Source organism: Rhinoderma darwinii, chromosome 1 (genome assembly GCF_050947455.1).
Source record: "Rhinoderma darwinii isolate aRhiDar2 chromosome 1, aRhiDar2.hap1, whole genome shotgun sequence".
NCBI classification, from domain to species: Eukaryota; Metazoa; Chordata; class Amphibia; order Anura; family Rhinodermatidae; genus Rhinoderma; species Rhinoderma darwinii.
Genome location: NC_134687.1, coordinates 380,316,826 through 380,341,264, shown reverse-complemented (window position 1 = coordinate 380,341,264; position 24,439 = coordinate 380,316,826). Strand labels below are relative to the sequence as shown.

Genomic DNA, 24,439 nt, shown 5'->3' with positions numbered 1-24,439 from the left:
AACAAGAGTGGTGAACGAGTCGAGTCAAACCAGGAGTGTACGAGGTACCAAACGCAGAGCAGAAGAGTAGTCAGTAAGCCAGGGTCAATATGAAGCAGAGACAAATAGTTCAGAAGCTGCAGCAGGGCCAGGAAACCAAACGAGAAGAATCACAAGCAAGGAGGAACAGGAAAGGCAGGTATAAATAGACAGAGGGCGGGAGCTAGCTCCGTCTGGCCAGGCTGTGATAGGCTCTCCCACTCCTAAGCCTGCCATCCTGAGTAGTGGAAGATGGAGTCAGTCTCACAGACATAGAAGCAGGTGCAGACTGATTACCTATGGGCGTAGACACAGAAGCTGAACCTGGCAGATCCTTAACAGTACCCCCCCCCCCTTTTATGAGGGGCCACCGGACCCTTTCTAGATGGACCTGGTTTATTGGGGAAACGAAGGTGGAACCTCCTGACCAATAAACCAGCTTGAACATCCCGGGCGGGTACCCAAGTCCTCTCCTCAGGCCCGTATCCTCTCCAATGGACCAGGTACTGGAGGGAGCCTTGGACCATCTTGCTGTCCACAATCTTGGCCACCTCGAATTCTACCCCCTCTGGGGTGAGAACGGGTAAAGGAGGTTTCCTCGAGGGAGCCAAGGACGGGGAGCAGCGTTTAAGGAGGGAGGCATGAAACACGTCGTGTACTCGAAAAGATGGGGGCAACTCCAGTCGGAAGGAGGCAGGATTGAGGACTTCAATGACCTTGTACGGCCCTATAAACCGGGGAGCAAACTTTTTGGACGGGACTTTAAGGCGCAAGTTCTTTGACGATAGCCACACCAGATCCCCGACTATAAACAAGGGGTTAACAGAACGTCTTCTATCTGCCTGAGTCTTTTGTATGCTCTGGGACGACTCTAGGTTCTTCTGAACCTGGGCCCACACTGTGCACAGTTCCCGATGAACGACCTCTACCTCGGGATTGTTGGAACTACCAGGTGAAACGGAGGAGAACCGTGGATTAAACCCAAAATTACAGAAAAAGGGGGAGACCCCTGACGAGTTACTGACCCGGTTATTAAGGGAAAATTCGGCGAGGGGAATGAATGAGACCCAATCATATTGACAGTCAGAGATAAAACACCTTAAATATTGTTCTAGAGACTGATTAGTCCTCTCAGTTTGGCCATTAGTTTCAGGATGGAAGGCAGAGGAGAAGGACAGATCAATCTCCAACTTTTTACAGAAGGCTCTCCAAAACAAAGAAACAAATTGTACCCCTCTGTCAGAAACAATATTGACAGGGACCCCATGGAGACGCAGGATGTGTTTGACAAACAAGGTAGATAACGTCTTAGCATTGGGTAGTTTCTTGAGGGGCACAAAGTGGCACATCTTACTGAAGCGGTCTACTACAACCCACACCACTGACTTGCCTTGAGATGGAGGCAAATCGGTGATAAAATCCATGGAGATATGGGTCCAAGGTCTCTGGGGAATGGGCAAAGAACGTAGTAAGCCCGCTGGTCGGGACCTGGGAGTCTTGGACCTAGCACAAACCTCACAAGCGGCGACGTAGGCCTTAACGTCTTTATGCAACCCAGGCCACCAATAGTTTCTGGCAATGAGGTGCTTGGTACCCAGGATGCCTGGATGACCAGATAGTGCGGAGTCATGATTTTCCCTAAGTACCCTTAGCCGGAATTGCAGGGGAACAAACAGCTTGTTCTCAGGAAGGTTCCCGGGAGCTGAACCTTGATCAGCAGCAATTTCAGAGACTAAATCAGAATCAATAGAGGAAATGATTATACCTGGAGGCAAAATACAAGCAGGATCTTCCTCCGAAGGAGGGCTGGCCATGAAGCTACGCGACAGTGCATCAGCCTTAATATTTTTATAGGTAACCAAAAAGTTGAATCTGGTAAAAAATAACGCCCATCGAGCTTGTCTCGGGTTTAGCCTCCGGGCAGATTCTAGGAAAACCAGATTCTTGTGGTCGGTAAGGACCATTACCTGGTGCCTAGCCCCCTCCAAGAAGTGGCGCCACTCTTCAAATGCCCATTTAATGGCTAAGAGTTTGCGGTTGCCAATATCATAGTTACTCTCAGTGGGCGAAAACTTCCTGGAGAAGTAGGCACAGGGACGGAGATGGGTGAGGGACCTGGTACCCTGGGACAAGACAGCCCCCACTCCCACCTCGGACACGTCAACCTCCACGATAAATGGCTCCATTTGGTTGGGCTGAACCAGCACCGGGGCCGAGATAAAGCACTTCTTAAGGACCTCAAAAGCCTGGACAGCCTCAGGAGGCCAGCGGAGAAGATCAGCACCCTTGCGAGTGAGATCCGTAAGAGGCTTAGCGATGAACGAGAAGTTAGCAATAAATCTCCTGTAATAATTAGCGAACCCCAAGAAGCATTGTAACACCTTCAGGGAGGCAGGTTGGACCCATTCCGCCACAGCCTGGACCTTGGCGGGGTCCATGCAGAATTCATGAGGAGTGAGGATTTGACCCAAAAATGGTATCTCCTGCACCCTAAACACACATTTTTCGGTCTTCGCAAACAGTTTGTTTTCCCGGAGGACCTGGAGCACCTTCCTGACATGCTCAATGTGGGAGGACCAGTCCTTGGAAAACACTAGGATGTCATCAAGGTACACTACAAGAAATACCCCCAGGTAATCTCTTAAAATCTCATTTATGAAATTCTGGAAGACCGCGGGAGCATTACACAACCCAAAGCGCATGACGAGGTATTCTAAATGACCTTCGGGCGTGTTAAACGCAGTCTTCCACTCATCCCCCTCTTTGATGCGGATAAGGTTATACGCCCCCCGTAGATCAAACTTAGAGAACCATTGGGCCCCCTGAACCTGATTAAAGAGATCAGGAATCAAAGGAAGGGGATACTGGTTCCTTACAGTGACCTTATTCAAGTTACGGTAGTCAATGCATGGCCTAAGACCACCATCCTTCTTCCCTACGAAGAAGAAGCCAGCACCTACCGGAGAAGTAGAGGGGAGAATGTAACCCCTGGCCAGGCATTCCTGGATATACTCTCTCATGGCTTCACGTTCGGGACAAGAGAGATTAAATATCCTACCCTTAGGGAGCTTAGCTCCTGGTACCAAATCGATAGCGCAATCGTATTCTCTATGAGGAGGAAACACTTCGGAGGCCTCCTTAGAGAAAACATCAGCGAAGTCCTGAAAAAACTCAGGTAGCGTGTTCACCTCCTCAGGGGGAGAAATAGAATTAACAGAAAAACATGACGTCAAGCATTCATTACCCCATTTGGTAAGATCCCCAGTATTCCAGTCAAACGTGGGATTATGCAACTGCAACCAGGGAAGGCCTAAAACCAAATCGGACGAAAATCCCTGCATCAACAGTACAGAGCACTGCTCCAAATGCATGGAGCCAACAAGGAGTTCAAAAACAGGGATATGCTGTGTAAAATAACCATTAGCAAGAGGAGTGGAGTCGATACCCACTACCGGGACAGGTTTAGGCAAATCAATCAAAGGCATAGCTAGAGACATAGCAAATTCCACAGACATGATATTAGCAGAAGACCCTGAATCCACGAAGGAACTGCCGGTAGCAGACCTACCACCAAAAGAGACCTGAAAGGGAAGCAAGATTTTATTACGTTTCATATTTACGGGAAATACCTGTGCGCCCAAGTGACCTCCCCGATGATCACTTAGGCGCGGAAGTTTTCCGGCTACTTATTCTTACGCCTGGGACAGGTGTTCACTTGATGCTTGTCATCCCCACAATAGAAGCAGAGACCATTCTTCCTGCGGAACTCTCTATGTTGTTGCGGGGACACGGAGGCCCAGAGTTGCATAGGTACCTCCGAGGCTTCAGTGGAAGAACGAAGCAACGGAACCTCGGGAGGCATCATGGGGGAGTCAGAGGAGAAAACACAAAAACGTTCAAGTTGTCGTTCCCTGAGACGTCGGTCAAGTCGTACCGCTAAAGCCATAACCTGGTCTAGGGAATCAGAAGAGGGATAGCTAACTAGCAGGTCTTTCACGGCGTTCGACAGACCAAATCTAAACTGGCACCTTAAGGCAGGGTCATTCCACCGAGAAGCTACGCACCACTTCCTAAAGTCAGAGCAATACTCCTCAACAGGTCTCTTACCCTGACGTACGGTCACCAGCTGACTCTCGGCAAAGGCAGTCCTGTCAGTCTCGTCATAAATGAGTCCGAGAGCAGAAAAGAAAAGATCAACGGAGGAAAGTTCAGACGCGTCAGGAGCCAAGGAGAAGGCCCATTCTTGGGGCCCTTCCTGGAGCCGGGACATAATTATACCCACCCGCTGGCTCTCAGAACCTGAGGAATGGGGCTTTAAGCGAAAATAGAGCCTACAACTCTCCCGAAAGGAGAGAAAAGTCTTCCGGTCCCCTGAGAACCGGTCAGGCAACTTGAGGTGGGGTTCAAGAGGTGAGGTGAGGGGCACTACCATGGTAGCATCAGGCTGGTTGACCCTCTGAGCCAGGGCCTGGACCTGTAGGGAGAGACCCTGCATTTGTAGTAGTGTGAGGGACCAGGGTAGACTAGGTATATGGGCTTGTGATTATGTAATGATGGGGGTAGGGAAACAGACAAGTGAGCCCTAATCTACCCGCCACTCAGTCCCTGACTACTTGCAACGACCCGCCCTAGGCGACGGGGTACAACTGGGCGACGGTCCCTACGCTCAATATGTGCACGACAGACAAACAGACAAGGGTACACAGAAGCAAGGGAAAAGGGGCAGTTGCCCACGGCAACACCGTGAGCAACAAGAGTGGTGAACGAGCCGAGTCAAACCAGGAGTGTACGAGGTACCAAACGCAGAGCAGGAGAGTAGTGAACAAGCCGAGTCAAACCAGGAGTGTACGAGGTACCAAACGCAGAGCAGGAGAGTAGTCAGTAAGCCAGGGTCAATATGAAGCAGGGACAAATAGTTCAGAAGCTGCAGCAGGGCCAGGAAACCACACGAGAAGAATCACAAGCAAGGAGGAACAGGAAAGGCAGGTATAAATAGACAGAGGGCGGGAGCTAGCTCCGTCTGGCCAGGCTGTAATAGGCTCTCCCACTAATAAGCCTGCCATCCTGAGTGGTGGAAGAAGGAGTCAGTCTCACAGACATAGAAGCAGGTGCAGACTGATTACCTATGGGCGTAGACACAGAAGCTGAGCCTGGCAGATCCTTAACAAGTATATTGAACAGGTGGGAGCAGTAAAGTGTCTGGCTGGAGATGAGAGGACCTCACAGGGCTACAGATATTTGTTTTTGTAAGGATGTAAAAGAGTTAATCAAAGAAATGGTGACTATGCTGTCAGGGGGGTAACTATAAGGGTATGTGCACACGACCTCTTTTCAGACGTAATGGAGGCGTTTTACGCCTCGAATTAGGCCTGAAAAGACGGCTCCAATACGTCGGCAAACATCTACCCATTGCTTGCAATGGGTCTTACGAGTGTTCTGTGCAGACGAGCTATCATTTTACGCGTCGCTGTCAAAATACGGCATGTAAAATGACGGCTCGTCAAAAGAAGTGCAGGACACTTCTTGGGACGTTTTTGGAGCCGTTTTCTCATAGACTCTATTGAAAACAGCTCCAAAAACGGCCGTGAAAACGCAGCGAAAAACGCGAGTTGCTCAAAAAACGTCTGAAAATCAGGAGCTGTTTTCCCTTGAAAACAGCTCCGTATTTTCACACGTACATGCCCTAAGGCATGCAGCAGAGGTAGCAGTCACACTTTGGCCCTGGTGCCTGAGGGGGTCTTGCTACATAAAACTCAGTATATTTGGTATATGGTTGGTAGTAGTGTCCTGCTACTGATTTTGCATTGGTGCCTAAGAGCTCCCAGTAACGCCTTTTTATGCAGTCTTTGTGGAGAATTAAGCACCTTGACGTAACTGTATGTCATGGTTTGCACTGCATTAAGGCACCATGAAGTACAGTTACGTCATGATGCTTTTCTGTGAACATGTCAAAACACATGGTGACAGAACAGTGACATCGGCTGTCATAGACTGTGACTCGTCGGGGGAACAATCGCGGCGCGGCGCCGCCAGCGATCACTGTGATTGGTCAATCACAGTATTGCAGCATGGTTACCTGGCTAAAAGACCCGGGTAGCCACGCTAGCCAATCGTCTGTTGGCAACAGGAGGCCTAACAATGGCCCCCTGTCTGGCAAGTACGGCGGCCTGTTAGAATTCCGGCCGCAGATGAAAGATGGCGGCGTGCTCAGAAGCTGAGCCTGCGCCATCAGCCGAAGGATGTTAGCTGTATGTTCCAGCTGACATCCTCCTGTAACGGCATGGAACGGAGCTACCTCCGCTCCCTGCCATTAACACCTTAGATGCCGCGATCAAATGCGATCGCGTCATCTTAGTGGTTTCCAGAAGACCGGAATCTCTGCGATGTGGTCGCACGGATGCCGATCGTTACTATGGGAACCGGAGGCCAACTGTGACTTCCTGGTCTCCCACGTACGGAAGCCTATTAGGCCACGCCTGGAGGCGGAGCCTAATAGGCTTGCTCTCAGTGAATATCCGACAGCTCTAATGCATTGCATTACGTGGGTAGTGCAATGTATTAGAATAAAGATTAGAGGTGCAGGTCTTCAAGTCCCCTAGTGGGACAAAAAATAGTTATAAAAAAGTTAAATAAAAATGTCAAAGTTAAAAAATTAAAAACTGCCTTTTTTCCTATAATAAGGGTATGTTCACACGGCAGCGTCCGTAACGGCTGAAATTACGGGGCTGTTTTCAGGAGAAAACAGCTCCGTAATTTCAGCCGTAATGGCATGTTGAGGCGCTTTTTGCTGCGTCCATTACGGACGTTAAATGGAGCTGGTTTTCCATGGAGTCCATGGAAAACGGCTCCATTTACGTCTGAAGAATTGACAGGCACTTCTTTGACGCGGGCGTATTTTTTACGCCCCGCCTTTTGACAGCGGGGTGTAAAAAAAATGACCGTGTGCACAGAACATTGTAAGACCCATTCTAATGAATGGGCAGATGTTTGCCAACGCTATCAAGGCGCATTTTCGGACGTAAATCGAGGCGTAAAACGCCCGAATTACGTCCGTAAATAAGCCGTGTGAACATACCCTAAGTCTTTTATTATAGGAAAAAAAATTAAACCGTTAAAAAAGTACACATATTTGGTATCACCGCGTTCGTAACGACCCAAACTATAAAACTCTAATGTTATTTTCCCCACACGTTGAACACCGCAAAAAATAAAAAATAAAAATAAAAATGCCAGAATCTAAATTTTTTGGTCACCATCCCTTCTAAACTATAGAATAAAAAGTGATCAAAAAGTCGCACATACCCCAAAATAGTACCAATAAAAACTACAACCCGTCCCACAAAAAACACGTCCTTACACAGCCTTGTCAACGCAAAAATAAAAAAGTTATGGCTCTCAGAATATGGGGACACAAAAATGAAAAAAAATTAAAAAAAGGATTTCTTTTTGTGCAAACGCTGTAAAACATAAAAAAGCGATATACATATGGTATCGCTGTAATCATACTGACCCATAGCGTAAAGTTAAATGTCATTTATAGCACACGGGGAACGCTGTAAAAAAAAACATTGTCAGAATTGCTAGTTTTTGGTCACGTTGCTTGCCAAAAATATGGAATAAAAAGTGATCAAAAAATTGCATGTAACCCAAAATGGTACCAGTGAAAACTACAGATTGCAACGCAAGAAATAATCCCTCGCACGGCTCCAGTGGAGTAAAAATAAAAAAGTTCTGGCTCTCAGAATATGGTGACGAAAAATATGCAGTGTTCCAAAAGCGTATGATTGGGCACCATTTATCAGTGCGAGACTGGCCACACATCTACGGATTGTTATTTATTTACCCCTTTATTATACCCTCTTATTATGCCCTGATGTACCCCACACAGATTACATATGCCCCCCACATTATAAACTGAAATACCAGCAAAACTCCAAACAGAACTACTGCCAAGCAAAATCTGCGCTCCAAAAGCCAAATGTTGCTCCCTCCCTTCTGAGTCCTGCAGCGTGCCCAAACACCAGTTTACGTCCACTCATTTGGCATTGCCATACCCGGGAGAATTGGCTTAACAGTTTATGAGATATTTGTCTTCATTGGCACAAACTAGATTGGCATATCAGTGGAAAATTGCAGTTTTCACTTTGCACCATACGCTGGGCACTAATTTCTAATGTAGAATCACCTGTGGGGTCAAAATGCTCACTACACCCCTTAAAATGCCCTAAGGGGTGTAGTTTCCAATATGGGGGTCACTACTTGGGGGTTTGTTTTACTATTTGATGTCCGAGCCAATGTGGGCCAATGCTGTGAAAATCAGCAAAATAGACATCAAATGCACATGGTGCTTATGCTCATTTTTCTAGGCAAATGATAAATGCCTTGAGGGGTGCAGTTTCGAAAATGGGGTCACTTCTTGTGGCTTCCATTGTACTCTGGTACCTCAGGGGTTTTGCATATGCGACATGGTGGCCAAACTAATACAGCAAAATCTGCATGCCAAATAGCGCTCCAGCCCTGACATGTGTCCAAACTGCAGTTTATGACCACATGTGGGGTATTGCCGTAATTTGCCGTAATTTGCTTTTCAAATATTGGGGTTCTTTTTCTCCAGTATCCCTTGTGAAAATGAAGACATTCTACAATTTAGTGGAACGAAATGTAGACTTTCATTTTCACAACCTAATTTCAATAAATTCTGCAAAAGACCTGTGGGGTCTAAATGCTCGCTATACCCCTAGATAGATTCCTTGAGAGGTGTAGTTTCCCAAATGGGGTCACTTTTGGGGGGTTTCCACTGTATTGGCCTCTCATGGGCTTTGCAAATGAAACATGGCACCTGAAAAACAATCAAGCAAAATTTGAGCTCCAAAAGCCAAATGGCGCTCCTTCCCTTCTGAGCCCCGCTGTGGGTCCAAACAGCAGTTTATTACCACATATGGGGTATTTCCGTACTCAGAAGAGTTTGCTTTACAAATGTTGTGGTTCTTTTTCTCCTTTATCTATTGAGAAAATGTAAAAATCTGAGCTAAAACGACATTTTGTTAGAAAAAAATTTAGATTTTCATTTTCAGAGTCTAATTACACTAAATTCAGCAAAATACCTGTGGGGTCAAAATTCCCACTATACCCCTTGATAAATTTCTTGAGGGGTGTAGTTTGCGAAATGGTGTCTTTTTTGGGGTGTTTTCTTTGTTTTGGCCCCACAAGACCTCTTCGAACCTGGCATGGTGCCTAAAATATATTCTAATAAAAATAAGGCCCCAAAATCCACTAGGTTCTCCTTTGTTTCTGAGGCCTGTGTTTCAGTCTATTACCACACTAGGGCCACATGTGGGATATTTCTAAAAACTGACAAATCTGGGCCATAAATATTAAGTAGTGTTTCTCTGGTAAAAACTTTTGCGTTCCAGAAAAAAATTGATCAAAACCGATTTTCTGCAAAAAAAATGACATTTGTAAATTTCACCTTTAATTTGCTTTAATTCCTGTGAAACGCCTAAAGGGTTAAGAAACTTTCTAAATGCTGTTTTGAATACTTTGAGGGGTTCAGATTTTAAAATTGGGTGATTTATAGGGGGGGTTATAATATATAAGGCCCTCAAAACCAGTTCAGAATGGAACCAGTCCCTAAAATAAGGCTTTTGAAATTTTCTTGGAAATATGAGAAATTGCTGCTAAAGTTCTAAGCCTTGTAACGTCCTAGAAAAATAAAAGGACATTCAAAAAATGCAGACATAAAGTAGACATATGGGAAATGTAAACTAGTAACTATGTTGTGTGGTATTATTATCTGTCTTACAAGCAGATAGATTTAAATTTAAAAAAATGCTACATTTTTTCTACAAATTTTGGTGTTTTTAATAAATAAACACTGTCTCGACCAAATTTTACCACTAACTTAAAGTCCAATGTGTCACGAGAAAACAATCTCAGAATCGCTTGAAAAAATAAAAGCATTTCAAAGTTATTACCACTACAAGTGATACATGTCAGATTTGAAAAAAATGGTCTAGTCCTTAAAGAGGCTCTGTCACCAGATTTTGCAACCCCTATCTCCTATTGCAGCAGATCGGCGCTGCAATGTAGATAAGAGTAACGTTTTGTTTTTTTTAAAAACGAGCATTTTTGGCCAAGTTATGACCATTTTTATATTTATGTAAATGAGGCTTTCTAAAGTACAACTGGGTGTGTTTAAAGTTAAAGTACAACTGGGCGTGTATTATGTGTGTTACATCTGGGCGTGTTTACTTCTTTTACTAGCTGGGCGTTGTGTATAGAAGTATCATCCACTTCTCTTCACAACGCCCTACTCTTATCTACATTGCAGCGCCGATCTGCTGCAATAGGAGATAGGGGTTGCAAAATCTGGTGACAGAGCCTCTTTAAGGCCAAAACAGGCTTAGGCTGGGTTCACACGACCTATTTTCAGACGTAAACGAGGCGTATTATGCCTCGTTTTACGTCTGAAAATAGGGCTACAATACGTCGGCAAACATCTGCCCATTCATTTGAATGGGTTTGCCGACGTACTGTGCAGACGACCTGTCATTTACGTGTCGTCGTTTGACAGCTGTCAAACGACGACGCGTAAAAATACAGCCTCGTCAAAAGAAGTGCAGGACAGTTCTTTGGACGTTTTTGGAGCTGTTTTCTCATAGACTCCAATGAAAACAGCTCCAAAAACGCAGTAAAAACGACGTAAAAAACGCAGCGAAAACGCAGCGAAAAATGCAGCGAAAAACGCGAGTTGCTCAAAAAACGTCTGAAAAGCAGGGGCTGTTTTCCCTTGAAAACAGCTCTGTATTTTCAGACGTTTTTGGTCACTACGTGTACACATACCCTAAAACACTAAGGGGTTAATTAGAATTTTGCATGCCATATTTGCGCAACAATCTGCGGCTCTTTACTGTTTACCATTGCTTTCGCCACTTTAAAAATAAAAAGCGGGTAGGGATTAGGGCGACCCATGGCCTGACAAATTCAATATAATTTACGCCAAAAACTGGTGTAAATGATGAGATAAATCTACGCCAGCTTGTAACTGGCGTTTATTTCCCTTTCTGGTGCAGAAAGTACGAAAAATGTATTAAAAGGCGTGCGCCTCTTAATAAATAAGTTGCATCTTACTCCCGCGGGCTTAAACTGGCATATGATACGCTAGTGTTAGTAAACCTGCCCCTTTGTGTTTTTGCAGTCCTATTTCTAGATATACAGTAAGCTGAACAATAGGCCAAGTATATGTTATATATATGAAAGACCTGGAATATTACACGCTGATCATTCAAATGAATGACTGACCATGTAATACACGGATTGGTTGTGTCCACCAGAGCAAGAGTCTCTCACAGCTTGTGTTATCTCTCCCTCATCTAGCGGCAAACTGCCTCTCCTCTCTATCTACATCCACCTCCCTGAAAACTTGGATGCTTTTCCCCCCCTCCATACCAGGGGCGTAACTAGGAAACACTGGGCCCCTTAGCAAACATTTGACTGGGCCCCCCTCCCCTGTGTGCCACACACAGCCCGCCCTTGTAGATAGTGCCCCCCTATAAATAGTGCCATACAGCCCCCCCTGTAGACATTGCTATACAGCCCCCCCTGTAGACAGTGCTATTCAACCCCCCCTGCAGAGAGTGTCTTACGGCCCCCCCTGTAGACAGTGCTATATAGCGCCCCTGTAGACAGGGCTATACAGCCTCCTCATACAGGGCTACACAGTCCCTCCCCCCTGTAGACAGTGCTATACTTTCAAGTATCACAAAGAGGGACAATCGATGCGGCGCACAGCGGCATTTTTTTTTTCTTTTAAGCCACACCTCTAATCTTACCCAATCCCCGCCAATGAACACCAGGTTCAGCCCACACAGTATCATGCTCCCATAGTGCCCCCACACAGTATAATGCCGCCCCCATAGCTGCCACCATACAGTATAATGCCTCCTTACAGTATAATGTCCACACAGATTCCCCATACAGTATAATGCACACACAGATGCCCCCATACAGTATAGTGCCCACACAGGTGTCCCCATACAGTATAATGCCCATACAGATGCCCTATACAGTATAATGCCCACACAGATGCCCCATACAGTATAATGCCCACACAGATGCCCCCATGCAGTACAATGCCCAAACAAATTCCCCCATGCAGCATAATACCCCCATATCTGCCCCACACAGTATAATGCTCTCCATAGCTGCCCCCACACAGTATAATGCCTCCCATAGTTGCCCCCACACAGTATAATGCCTCCCATAGCTGCCCCCACAGTATATTGCCCCCATAGCAGCCCCATAGTATAATGCCCCATGCAGTATAATGCCCCATAGCTGCTCCACACAGTATAATGCCCCCTTTTAGCTGCCCCGAAACAGTATAATGCCCTCCATAGCTGTCCCCACAGCATAATGCTCCCATAGCTGCCCCCCACAGTGCAATGGCCCCACAATATAATGCCCCCCATAGCTGCGCCCACACTGTATAATGCCCCCATAGCTGCCCCCACATTATAATACCCCCCATAGCTGTCCCCACAGTATGGTGCCATCCATAGCTGTCTCCACAGTATAATGCCCCCCCATACAGTATAATGCCCCCCATAGCTGCCCTCACAGTATAATGATGCCCATACAGTATAATGCGCCCCATTTAGTAAAATTCTCCTATAGCTGCCACCAAATCAGCCCCCCTTCCCTACCCAATATAATGCCACATAGTGCCTAATAGAAAAATAATAAAATAACATAATTACTTAGCTATCCCCGTTCCCACGACGGGTGGCGGATCCTTCTCCTCTGGTCCGTGCTGTGAGTGACTCGGCACAGACAGGCGCGATGACGTCACTACATCGCGCCTGCCTTCACCGAGTCGCTCACGGCAAAGTAAATGCTGGAGCTCCTTGCTGTGTTTCCGGACAGACTGGCGCTCAAACCCGAGCGCCGCCTGTCTGCCACGTATCTTAGCTCCTCCCCTTCCTGTTTCCCCCGGTCATGTGGCATCCTCCTTCGCCCGGGGCTCAGCCTGTCTATCAGCATGTTGTGTATATATAGGATTGGCTTCTTTTGATTGTATGTGAATGTTATGTAAATAGAAGAAAATCCAGCACTCGATACTGAACTTGCTGAAATATTTCAGCTCTATTTAGTATCAACAACAGATAAAAACCATCTCATCCAGCTTATCTAATTGTCCTGACAATGGCAGCTCTTTTTGCACACACCTGATCCTCTGTTTTTTTAAAATACCCATCCCACTATTGTACTACACAGGACATTGATGTGTGAAGAATACATCATTTACAAACACACGTAGGAATTAGGATCATCTTACACCAGAAAAGTATTTAGAATATGTTTATCCAATAATAGCCAAGACAAAGAATGACAAAGCATATATTTAGTTATTGTTGTTTGTACTGCACTTTGACCAGCACCTGCGTATCTGTTCTCCCAGCTTTTGTGTTTAAGAAAAAAATCCAGAAACAACTTGAACATTTCGAGTGCTTGTTGAATTTTTTTTTACAGTTTTGCGTAAACCAGCTGGACTGCTTCTATAACTGATCAGCCCCCTATAGCATTCAGTAGTTTGAAAAATCTTAGGCTATATTCAAAATAACGTTTGGTCTTCCCCAGATGTATCCCTCTATAAAGCTGGATTAACACATGCGTTTAAAAAAACAATTTTTATATATATTGTGACAGACCATGTGGAGAGGTTGTGGATGGGGGTCTATATTTCCCCAAGATTTCTGTCTTCTGCTATCTGAAAACAACCAGGGAATAAATTCAGCAGAGAATGTGGTTCTCCCTCTGCAATAGGTTTTATCTAAAACCTGGAAAAGGGCCTGGTTGTTGGAGTGGGGAGAGATGGGTGGGTCCCCACTCCATCCACACAGTCCTGGTCTTGGGCTGTCTAGCTATTAATCAGGGATCAGGTGTGATAGCCCTTTAAAAAGGCTGCAGTTCAGTCACACTCTCTCTCAGCCTTGGGAGAGGAGCTTGTGAGAGCAAAACCGACTGCATTCATAACAGGTTGTATGGTCTGCATGGTTTATGGCGCCAGGCATTAGACCTGCACTGTGTTAGTTAGCATACCTGATTGTATAGTTAGTGCCGGACAGGCATAGAGTTTTCTTTTTGTTTGTTTTCTTTTTTTATTCATGTACAACCTGTAAATAAAACTGGCTGAGGCCAGTAGTACCACATCTTTGCTGTGTGGACTGAAATTTACTGGCCTGTTTGATACCGAGTGCCCGTCTACCCCAGGAGACGACTGTCCCGCTACCTAATTCCCTTACAATATATATATATATATATATATATATATATATATATACTGTGTGTCCAAATATATATATATATATATATACACATATATATATTTGGACACACAGTATATATATATTAAAGGGAATGGGACAGATTTACTATTCAAGATCAAATTAAGCCAGAGTTCTGGTGTATACACTCAACAAAGGGGAGTGGCTTACTGGGAAAGGGACGTGGTCTCATAGAAAGGGGCTTGGCTAAAATGTGATTCCGTGTGCATAAAATGCCCAAAAATTGGCGAAAAAAACTAGTGTTAACTAATCAAACAACTAGGTAGCATAAAAAAGGGAAATTTGTCTAACATGTCCAGCTTGATGTGCCAAATTCATTATACAGCATGCACTACTTTGATCAATTTGGCCCATTTTCTGACTTCCTTTTCTAAGTTTACACTGTAGAAAACTTATACAGTATATCTTACATAGGGCACAAATGTTGTGTGAGCATAGCCTACTCAGTATTACTGTACAAACAGGCCATTTTGTAGCATTTCACATCTTGGCACAAGTTAGTACACATTTCACAGTACATTTTAGCCCCCCGGTAAACGTATCTCTTGCCAAGTCATTTTTACTTCCACTCCTTTTTAAGAAATTTTCCAAACTACAGCATGTAAATATGTCATTTAAATTCCTCTAATAATTGACTTTATGTTTCTAATCATAATTCTTATTCCAAATGTTTTGTTCCATTGGAATAAGAATTTATGTTTGTAATATGCTTCAAGCAAGAAGAGAAGAAGCTCTGCTTGTATATTAAAGTGAACCTGTCATTAGGTAAACTACGGTTATACAGAGAAATATTAGAGTTTAGACAAATAGTGAGAACTACAGTAAATGCACCCTATACGTATGTAGAGTGCCCTTTTTTAGAGCAACTGCTGTGCACACATGGGAAGAGAATATATGGACTGCATTGCAGAGTCTATAAATCTCCCAGAGAATACCTCCAACAAAAGCAACAATTTAGTGTTAGACCAAGATTCATTAGAAAACTACTTTTATTTAATCAATACAAAAATATATTAAATTATAGTTAAAAAGACAATACAGATATACCAAAGAACAGGTGGGTGAAGCAGGAAAATATATCATATATAAAGTATAGTTTGAAACATATTATACGTAATACAGCAAATTTAATTAACATACAGTACCGTTCAAAAGTTTAGGGTCACTTAGAAATGTCCTTATTTTTGCAAGAAAAGCACAGTTTTTTTTCAATGAAGATAACATTAAATTAATCAGAAATACACTCTGTACATTGTTAATGTGCTAAATGACTATTCTAGCTGCAAACGTCAGGTTTTTAATGCAATATCTACATAGGTGTATAGAGGCCCATTTCCAGCAACCATCACTCCAGTGTTCTAATGGTACATTGTGTTTGCTAACTGTGTTAGAAGGCTAATGGATGATTAGAAAACACTTGAAAAACCTTGTGCAATTATGTTAGCACCGCTGTAAACAGTTTTGCTGTTTAGAGGAGCTATAAAACTGACCTTCCTTTGAGCTAGTTGAGAATCTGGAGCATTACATTTGTGGGTTCGATTAAACTCTCAAAATGGCTAGAAAAAGAGAGCTTTCATGTGAAACTCGACAGTGTATTGTTGTTCTTAGAAATTAAGGCTATTCCATGCGAGAAATTGCCAAGAAACTGAAGATTTCCTACAACGGTGTGTACTATTCCCTTCAGAGGACAGCACACACAGGCTCTAACCAGAGTAGAAAGAGAAGTGGGAGGCCCCGCTGCACAACTGAGCAACAAGACAAGTACATTAGTACTCTAGTCTCTAGTTTGTGAAATAGACGCCTCACAGTTCCTCAACTGGCAGCTTCATTACCCGCAAAACGCCAGAGTCAACGTCTACAGTAAAGAGGCGACACCGGGATGCTGGCCTTCAGGGCAGAGTGGCAAAGAAAAAGCCATATCTGAGACTGGCTAATAAAAGGAAAAGATTAATATGGGCAAAAGCACACAGATATTGGACAGAGGAAGATTGGAAAAAAGTGTTATGGACAGACGAATCGAAGTTTGAGGTGTTTGGATCACACAGAAGAACATTTGTGAAACACAGAACAACTGAAAAGATGCTGGAAGAGTGCCTGACGCCATTTGTCAAGCATGGTGGAGGTAATGTGATGGTCTGGGGTTGCTTTGGTGCTGGTAAAGTGGGAGATTTGTACAAGGTAAAAGGGATTTTGAATAAGGAAGGCTATCGCTCCATTTTGCAACGCCATGCCATACCCTGTGGACAGGGCTTGATTGGAGCCAATTTCATCCTACAACAGGACAATGACCCAAAGCACACCTCCAAATTATGGAAGAACTATTTAGAGAAGAAGCAGGCAGCTGGTATTCTATCTGTAATGAGGTGGCCAGTGCAGTCACCAGATCTCAACCCCATAGAGCTGTTGTGGGAGCAGCTTGACCGTATGGTACGAAAGAAGTGCCCATCAAGCCAATCCAACTTGTGGCAGGGCCTTCTGGAAGCATGGGGTGAAATTTCTCCCGATTACCTCAGCAAATTAACAGCTAGAATGCCAAAGGTCTGCAATGCTGTAATTGCTGCAAATGGAGCATTCTTTGACGAAAGCAAAGTTTGAAGGAGAAAATTATTATTTCAAATAAAAATCATTATTTCTAACCTTGTCAATGTCTTGACTATATTTTCTAGTCATTTTGCAACTCATTTGATAAATATAAGTGTGAGTTTTCATGGAAAACACAAAATTGTCTGTGTGACCCCAAACTTTTGAACTGTAGTGTATATATATATATACAGGGTGGGCCATTTATATGGATACACCTAAATAAAATGGGAATGGTTGGTGATATTAACTTCCTGTTTGTGGCACATTAGTATATGGGAGGGGGGAAACTTTTCAAGCTGGGTGTTGACCATGGCGGCCATTTTGAAGTCGGCCATTTTGTATCTAACTTTAGTTTTTTCAATGGGAAGAGGGTCATGTGACACATCAAACTTATCGAGAATTTCACAGGAAAAACAATGGTGTGCTTTGTTTTAACGTTACTTTATTCTTGCATGAGTTATTTAAACGTTTCTGACCACTATAGTGGGGCCATTCTTCATCAATGGAAACCTCAAGGCAACGGGATATCTGAAATTGCTACATGATGATGTGTTTCCCTCTTTATGCACTGAAGCTGGCACGTTCCCTGAGTTTTTCCAGCAAGATGGTGCTCCACCACATTATGGGTGTCAGGTCCAAGCATTCCTAGATGAACAGTTTCCTGGAAAGTGGATTGATCGTTGTGGGCCAGTTGAATGGCCCCCTAGGTCTCCCGATCTGACCCCCTTAGACTTTTAACTTTGGGGTCATCTGAAGGCAATTGTCTATGCTGTGAAGATACGAGATGTGCAGCAACTGAAACTATGGATACTGGAAGCCTGTGCTAGCATTTCTTCTGCGGTGTTGCAATCAGTGTGTGAAGAGTGGGAGAAGAGGGTTGTATTGACAATCCAACACAATGGGCAGCACTTTGAACACATTTTATAAGTGGTCAGAAACTTGTAAATAACTCATGAAAGAATAAAGTAACGTTAAAACCAAGCACACCATTGTTTTTCTTGTGAAATTCTCGATAAGTTTGATGTGTCACATGACCCTCTTCCCATTGAAAAAACTAAAGTTGGATACAAAATGGCGACTTCAGAATGACTGCCATGGTCAACACCCAGCTTGAAATTTTCCCCCCTCCCATATACTAATGTGCCACAAACAGGAAGTTAATATCACCAACCATTCCCATTTTATTTAGGTGTATCCCTATAAATGGCCCACCGTGTGTGTGTGTGTGTGTGTGTGTGTATATATATATATATATATATATATATATATATATAAGCAGTAAGTAGGCAACACTCACAAAGGCTTATGGTGAAAAAAGTGGGTGCTAAATTGACCCCAAAAGTGTGATGTTCTGGCTCACACAACCTGAGCCTTTCTTTTTTAGAAAGGCTCAGGTTGTTTGAGCCGAAACGTCGCACTTTTGTGGTCAATAAAGCATCCACTTTTTTCCCCATGAGCCTTTGTGAGTGCTGCCTATTTACTGCTTTTTGTCTAGAGGGACAGTGGTCAGTTCCCTAAGGCTTGCACCCCCTTTCATTTAAGCCTGTGCTGCTGGATTTTATTTTTGTATCTATCTGTCTATAGATATTTTTATATATATATATATATATATATATTATGAAATAAAAAGTACTCAAAAATTCTTATGTAACCCAACATGGTACCAATTAAAACTACAGCTTGCCCCGGAAAAAAATAAGTCCTTATACCGCTCAATTGACGGAAAAAAGAAAAAAGTTATTTCTCTAAGAACATGGCGACGTAAAACAATATTTTTAAAAAAATTTGTTTTCTTCTTGGAAAAGTAGTAAAACATTAAAAAAATATATAAATTTGCTATCACCGTAATCGTATTGACCCACAGTGTAAAGTTAGCATGTCGTTTTAATGAACGCCGTAAAAACGATACCCAAAAACAATGGGGAAATCAGTTTTTTTTCCCATTCCACCCCACAAAGAATTATTTTTTTTCCTCTGTACATTAAATGGTACAATAAATAGTGCCTTCAAAAACTACAACTAAAAGTTTTGGCTTTTGGAAGGTTGGGAAGAAAAAACCAAATTAAAAAAATGAAAAATGGCTGGGTGGGAAGGGGTTCAATAAAAAGCTATAGTAGTACATTAGCAAGTAAGCTAAAAATCAGGAACAAATAGCAGGTGGTCCACCATACTCGGAGCGCGTTTTGCAGAAAATGCTTGGTCCGGGGGTAGGGGTATTTGTGATCTCATTTAAGACTACAGCCCAAACTCGCATGACATATTGATAGCCGTGATTGCAGGGTTTAATTGAGAATGCATGCCATCGCATACACACATGCATGACCTGCTTTTCATACAATATCTCGATATGCGATTTAGTGCGCATTTATTTCTGTGGAGCCCCGATGCTATAGTCACAGTGATCTATTTGCTCAACATAAGCTTCACTTTTTAGGAGGTGGAATGGCGTAGTCAGAAAACCATCCTCCCTTCTGAATCTCAGCCCTCTAGGCTATGTTTATTCTTTGGCAGGTATGGCGTGTATCTGTCTCACCTCACATGTTTTTTAGGGTAAGTGGCATGCCAGATGGCAGCATTCCATTCGACCTTGAGGCTGTTCTGATGTTTCTAATACTTAAACAATGCATGTGCTTTAAAGCACGCTTTCTGGTGATACGTTAGCTTTAAAGCCGAATAAGTTAGGTTTAGAAATCCCCCAAATCTTATGTACTTTGGCTCCCTAAATGTAGAAATGAAGAATTTCTTGTGGACTGCATTTTCCAAATCATAAGACACTGGTCATCTGTATTTAGAAATACTTCCTCTACAGGAACATATATGTAACTATCATGATTATCATACTACTTTATTTAAAGTTGTAATAACTAGGATAGCGAATGTTACATCAACTATAGGTTCAAGGAGAGGGGGCAGAGCCTCAAAAGTGAGAGGTACTATAGTTAGGGGATAATGTGGATGATGGAAAAAGAGAGAAAATGTTAATGTCACTATTAGGCCGGGTTTCCATGTAGCGTAAACGCTGCGGAATATCCGCAACGGAATTCTGTGCAGAAATTCTGCAGCATTTACAGTAGCAGCAAAGTGGATGAGATTCAGAAAATCTCATGCCCACACTGCGGAAAAAAACCGCAGCGTAAACGTTAATAAATTGATATGCGGTGCAGAATTTTATTCCGCAGCATGTTAATTTATGCTGCGTTTTTCTTGATTTTCAGTTGCGGGTTATCCCTATTGAATTCAAAGCCAAGTGTTGCGACTTTTGCGGCGTATTCGGAGTGATTAAACCGCAAAAATCGTAACTACAGAAAAAAAAAATCATACTTACCCAGAACGCCCTCCTTCTTCCTGCAGTCCGGCCACCTGGGATGACGTTGCATCCCATGTGACCGCTGTAGCTAATCACAGGCTGTAGCGGCAGTCACATGGATGATACGTCATCCCAGGAGGCCGGCCTGGATGACGTCAGAGGGCCGGCCTCCTGGGATGACATTACATCCAAGGAGGCTGGACCGGACTGCACAGGAGGGACACATCGCCATAACAATGGGTTATGTAAGTATGAGCGTTTTTTGCATCTGAAAACCGCACGGAATGTACTGTAGGTTCCAGGTCAGATACGCTGCGTGGTTTTTACACAACGTATACGTCCCGTGGGAACCCGACCTTAGGAGATAACGTAAAAGACATAATAACCTTTTACATTTTTCTAAACTCACTGCTGATGGTGGTTGTACCAGAGTGGGATAAGTTGTTGTTTTTTTGCCCAATGGTTACTTGTTACACGCCTGACTTTATTCCACGTAATTTCTTATATGAAAGATATTTCAAAGTTGTACCATTTTTTAATTGCAGAGACAACAGGCCATTGCCGCCGCGTGAAACCTGCGCAAATCTCTGATCAGCAGAGAACTATTGAACCATTTACATGTATCTGAACAAAGCTGCAGGTTATACTGCGGATTTCCAAAACACAACGTGCCCGCAGATTTTTTCAGCTACATGTAAATGAGGTTTTGAAAACCCGTTCACTAGCATTGTACTGTAAATAAAAATCGACCACGTCTGAGATAGAGAAATCCCCTTACGATCCACTCTAGGGACAGGTATTTATGTGAATATAAATACATTCTTTTGACAAATCTCTGGGACATGTACCGTACTATACAAATTGTAGCACTGCCTAATACCAAATGGTTTGGAATTGTTTTTGTGCATTTCATCATTTAATCGATAAGTTATTTTAGTGCTGTGATTCATAGTGTGTAGGTGATGTTTTACATGATGCTTATTATTATTGGACTTTGGTAATAAAGCTGTTCTCTCTTGGCAGGTTACTATGGCGAGGGTGTAAATGCCATCATTGTGTTCGCTGCCTGTTTTCTGCCTGACAGCAGTCGTGCTGACTACAATTATGTCATGGAAAACCTTTTCCTGTGAGTACTTCCCATAAACACGGTCACACTCTTTATTGTGACAAGCAGTCTGCAACATTTTGGCCCAATCCTTATAAAAACATATGGTTTCAGTTTATTCAGACAAAGAATACATCATTTTCTGCTAAAGGGTAAAAGACAAAGAGCATACTGTAGGTATGGGTAATAGCATACTGTAGGTATGGGTAATACGGAGAATAATCAAATGTAAGTAGGTTATAGGAAAAATACATAAAAACAACTGTATTGTAGAACTGTACATATGTCATATTTCTCCGACATAAACATGCTACAAAAATATGTTCTGAACAACACAAACATCTATCTTCATATGTAGTTCATTTATGACATGTAAAAGTATTGCATGACCAGTAGTGGGTGGTGTTTGGAGATTGTTCAGTGCTACAGGGCATGGGGTCGAGATACAAATTCTGCCTGTTTTCATTGTTCTGTAATAAAAATGACAGGACAATTACATTTGATCCAATATTCTAATGACACCTCTGTAGATTTTTTCAAAAATGAACAGGCATGGATGACAGAGGAGGAAGTTGGGGGAGAAGCAGATAAAATAAGGCTAGTTTGAACATAGCCATAAACAGGGGCGGATTGGCCATTGTAATTACCGGGAAGATTCCCTGTGGGCTGCTCGTATCTAAGACATATTGGCCTGCCTGGCCCGCCCATCCCTACTCTGCACAGTGTGCTGGCCAATGACAGAGCATTGTGAGCGGCGGGCGGCCCTACCACACACACACAACGTTCTGGGCGGAGCTAGCACTGCCCGGCCGTCAGACTCAGAGACAGTATTTGTCTACCGCCTCCCACACTCCCAACCCCCCGCGCAGCGCTTCCATTGTCTTACGGCTCCTAAGCTGAGCTGAGTTTGAAGTGTGAGTGTGACAATTTGTGTGAATGTGTCTGTCTATGTCTAGTAGCCATATGCATTTTATTTCCAGGCTGATATCTATTACTTATGGGCTGACAAGATCTCTGTACTAGGGGCTGATAATCAGCCCTGCCCCCAAGGCTACATAAGTGACAAGTTTCCCTAGTGCAAAAATCATGTCAGCCCACACAGAAGTTATCAGCCCCTAGACTAAACGCTGATTACATATGTATGGGCTGACATGATTTCTGTACCAGGGGCTGATATAACTTATGAAGCCTAGGGGCTAATTATCAAAAATTATACATGTGTTTTTTGGGAAAACCCCTTTTATGTGAAATAATATTTATTAAAAAACTGCATAGTAACGTAGTAAAGTGTAAAAAATAAATCAAGAAAATACACAAATATAGTACTGCCCTAATCGTTATGACCCAAACAATAAAGTTAACATGTTATTTAAACCACACGATGAACAGCATAAGTAAAAAAAATGGCAAAATTGCCTTTTTTTTCCATCCCCATCCCCAAAAAATGTGATAGAAATTAATTAATAAGCCCCATGTACCCCAAAATTATACAAATAAAAACTACAGTCCATCCCGTAAATATCAAGCCTGCATACGGTTACATCAACAGAAAAATTTAAACATGGCTCTTTGAACACAGAGATGCAAAAACAAATTATTTTCTATTAAAAGAGTTTTTATTGTGCAAAAGTAGTAGAACATGAAAACCTATACATATTTTATATCGCTGTAATCGTATTGAACCATAGAATAAAGGTAACATGTTATTTTCATCGCACGGTGAACGGTGTAGATTTAAAATGCAAAAAATAATTGTGGGATTGCTGTTTTTTTTCTCCATTTCCCCTCCCAAAAGTTAATAAAAGTTAATCAATAAACTGTATGTAAGTGCGATGGACATTTTTCAGAACAATGAAGTTCTATGGGTCTTTTCACATGCCCGTTTTTTTAACGGCCCGTGAATATTGGCTGTCAAAAAATAGGACATGTCCTATTTTTGCCCGTTTTCATGGCCAGATGGCTCCCATGGAAGTCAATGGATCAGCTTTTATCAGCCGTTTTTCAAGAAACAATCTGTGTAACAGCCGGTAAAAACTGATCCTGGTCGAGAACTCCCCGCACGACAGTGCTACTTTGAGCGCTGAGCCCGGCGAAGACCTTAACATTACTGTCCAAATAACGGCAGTGAAGTCAGGGCTTTCAACAATGAAATCCCCAGCCAGAGCATCGCAAGATCTACAGAGACATTGCGGCACTATCTACATGGTGTTTTCAGGAGGTTTGGACAAAAAAAAACCCCTGACAAATGAAATCCATGCTTTTTTTACGGCCATGAAAAACGGATGGCAAACGGATGACAAACGGCCATTAAAAAAGGACAGGCGGACTAAAAATAGATGAAAATTTAGAGACCCACTGATACAAAATGGCCATGAAAAACTGACAGTTGATCAGCTCATGACCATTTTTTCCACTGTCGTGTGAATATAGCCTAGCAAAGCATAAAAAAAACTATATAAGGCTTCGTTTACATCTGCGTCAATTCTGGTGTTCCATGGGAGCTTTCCATCAACACGGAGCCCTGACTGACACAAACGGAAACCACAGGTTTGATTTCAATGGTGACGGATCAGGTGCCGATGGTTTCTATTTGTCTCTGTTGTGCAAGGGTTCAGTAGTTTTGATGGAATTAATAGCGTAGTCCTCTAGGCTATTGATTCCGTCAAAACGCCTGAACCCTTGCACAGCGGAGACAAACGGAACCATTGGCACCGGATCCGTCACCATTGAAATCAATGGTGATGGAAATGGAAACCTATGTAAGTCAGGGCTCCGTTCTGACGTAAAGCTCCGATGGAACGTCGGAAAGGAGCCCTGACGCAGATGTAAACTAAGTCTAAATTTGGTATCACTGCAATCGTAACGACCCGCTGAATAAAGTTATTATGTTATTTATACCAAAAGGTAAACGGCGTAAATTTAAGACGCAAAAAAGAATGGCAAAATTTCCGTTTTTTTTCCATTACCCCACCCAAAAAGTTTATAAAAGTTAATTAATAAATTATATGTACCCAAATGCAATGCCTCGCTTACTTGTGCATTAACACCACGACAGGCTCCGTCTACCAATGTGTTTTGCAT

At 43.1% G+C, this 24,439-nt stretch overlaps 1 protein-coding gene across 7 annotated transcripts in view; it reads left to right on the top strand.

The window, feature by feature from the left end:
• Positions 1-24,439, top strand: part of PRUNE2 (prune homolog 2 with BCH domain) — a 444,626-nt gene that overhangs the window by 377,159 nt on the left and 43,028 nt on the right. For all 7 annotated transcript variants that reach the window (XM_075828260.1, XM_075828248.1, XM_075828238.1 and 4 more), the window contains one exon: positions 21,277-21,379. In XM_075828260.1, coding sequence (XP_075684375.1) covers positions 21,277-21,379 — 103 coding nt within the window. The remainder of the gene's footprint in view (positions 1-21,276; positions 21,380-24,439) is intronic.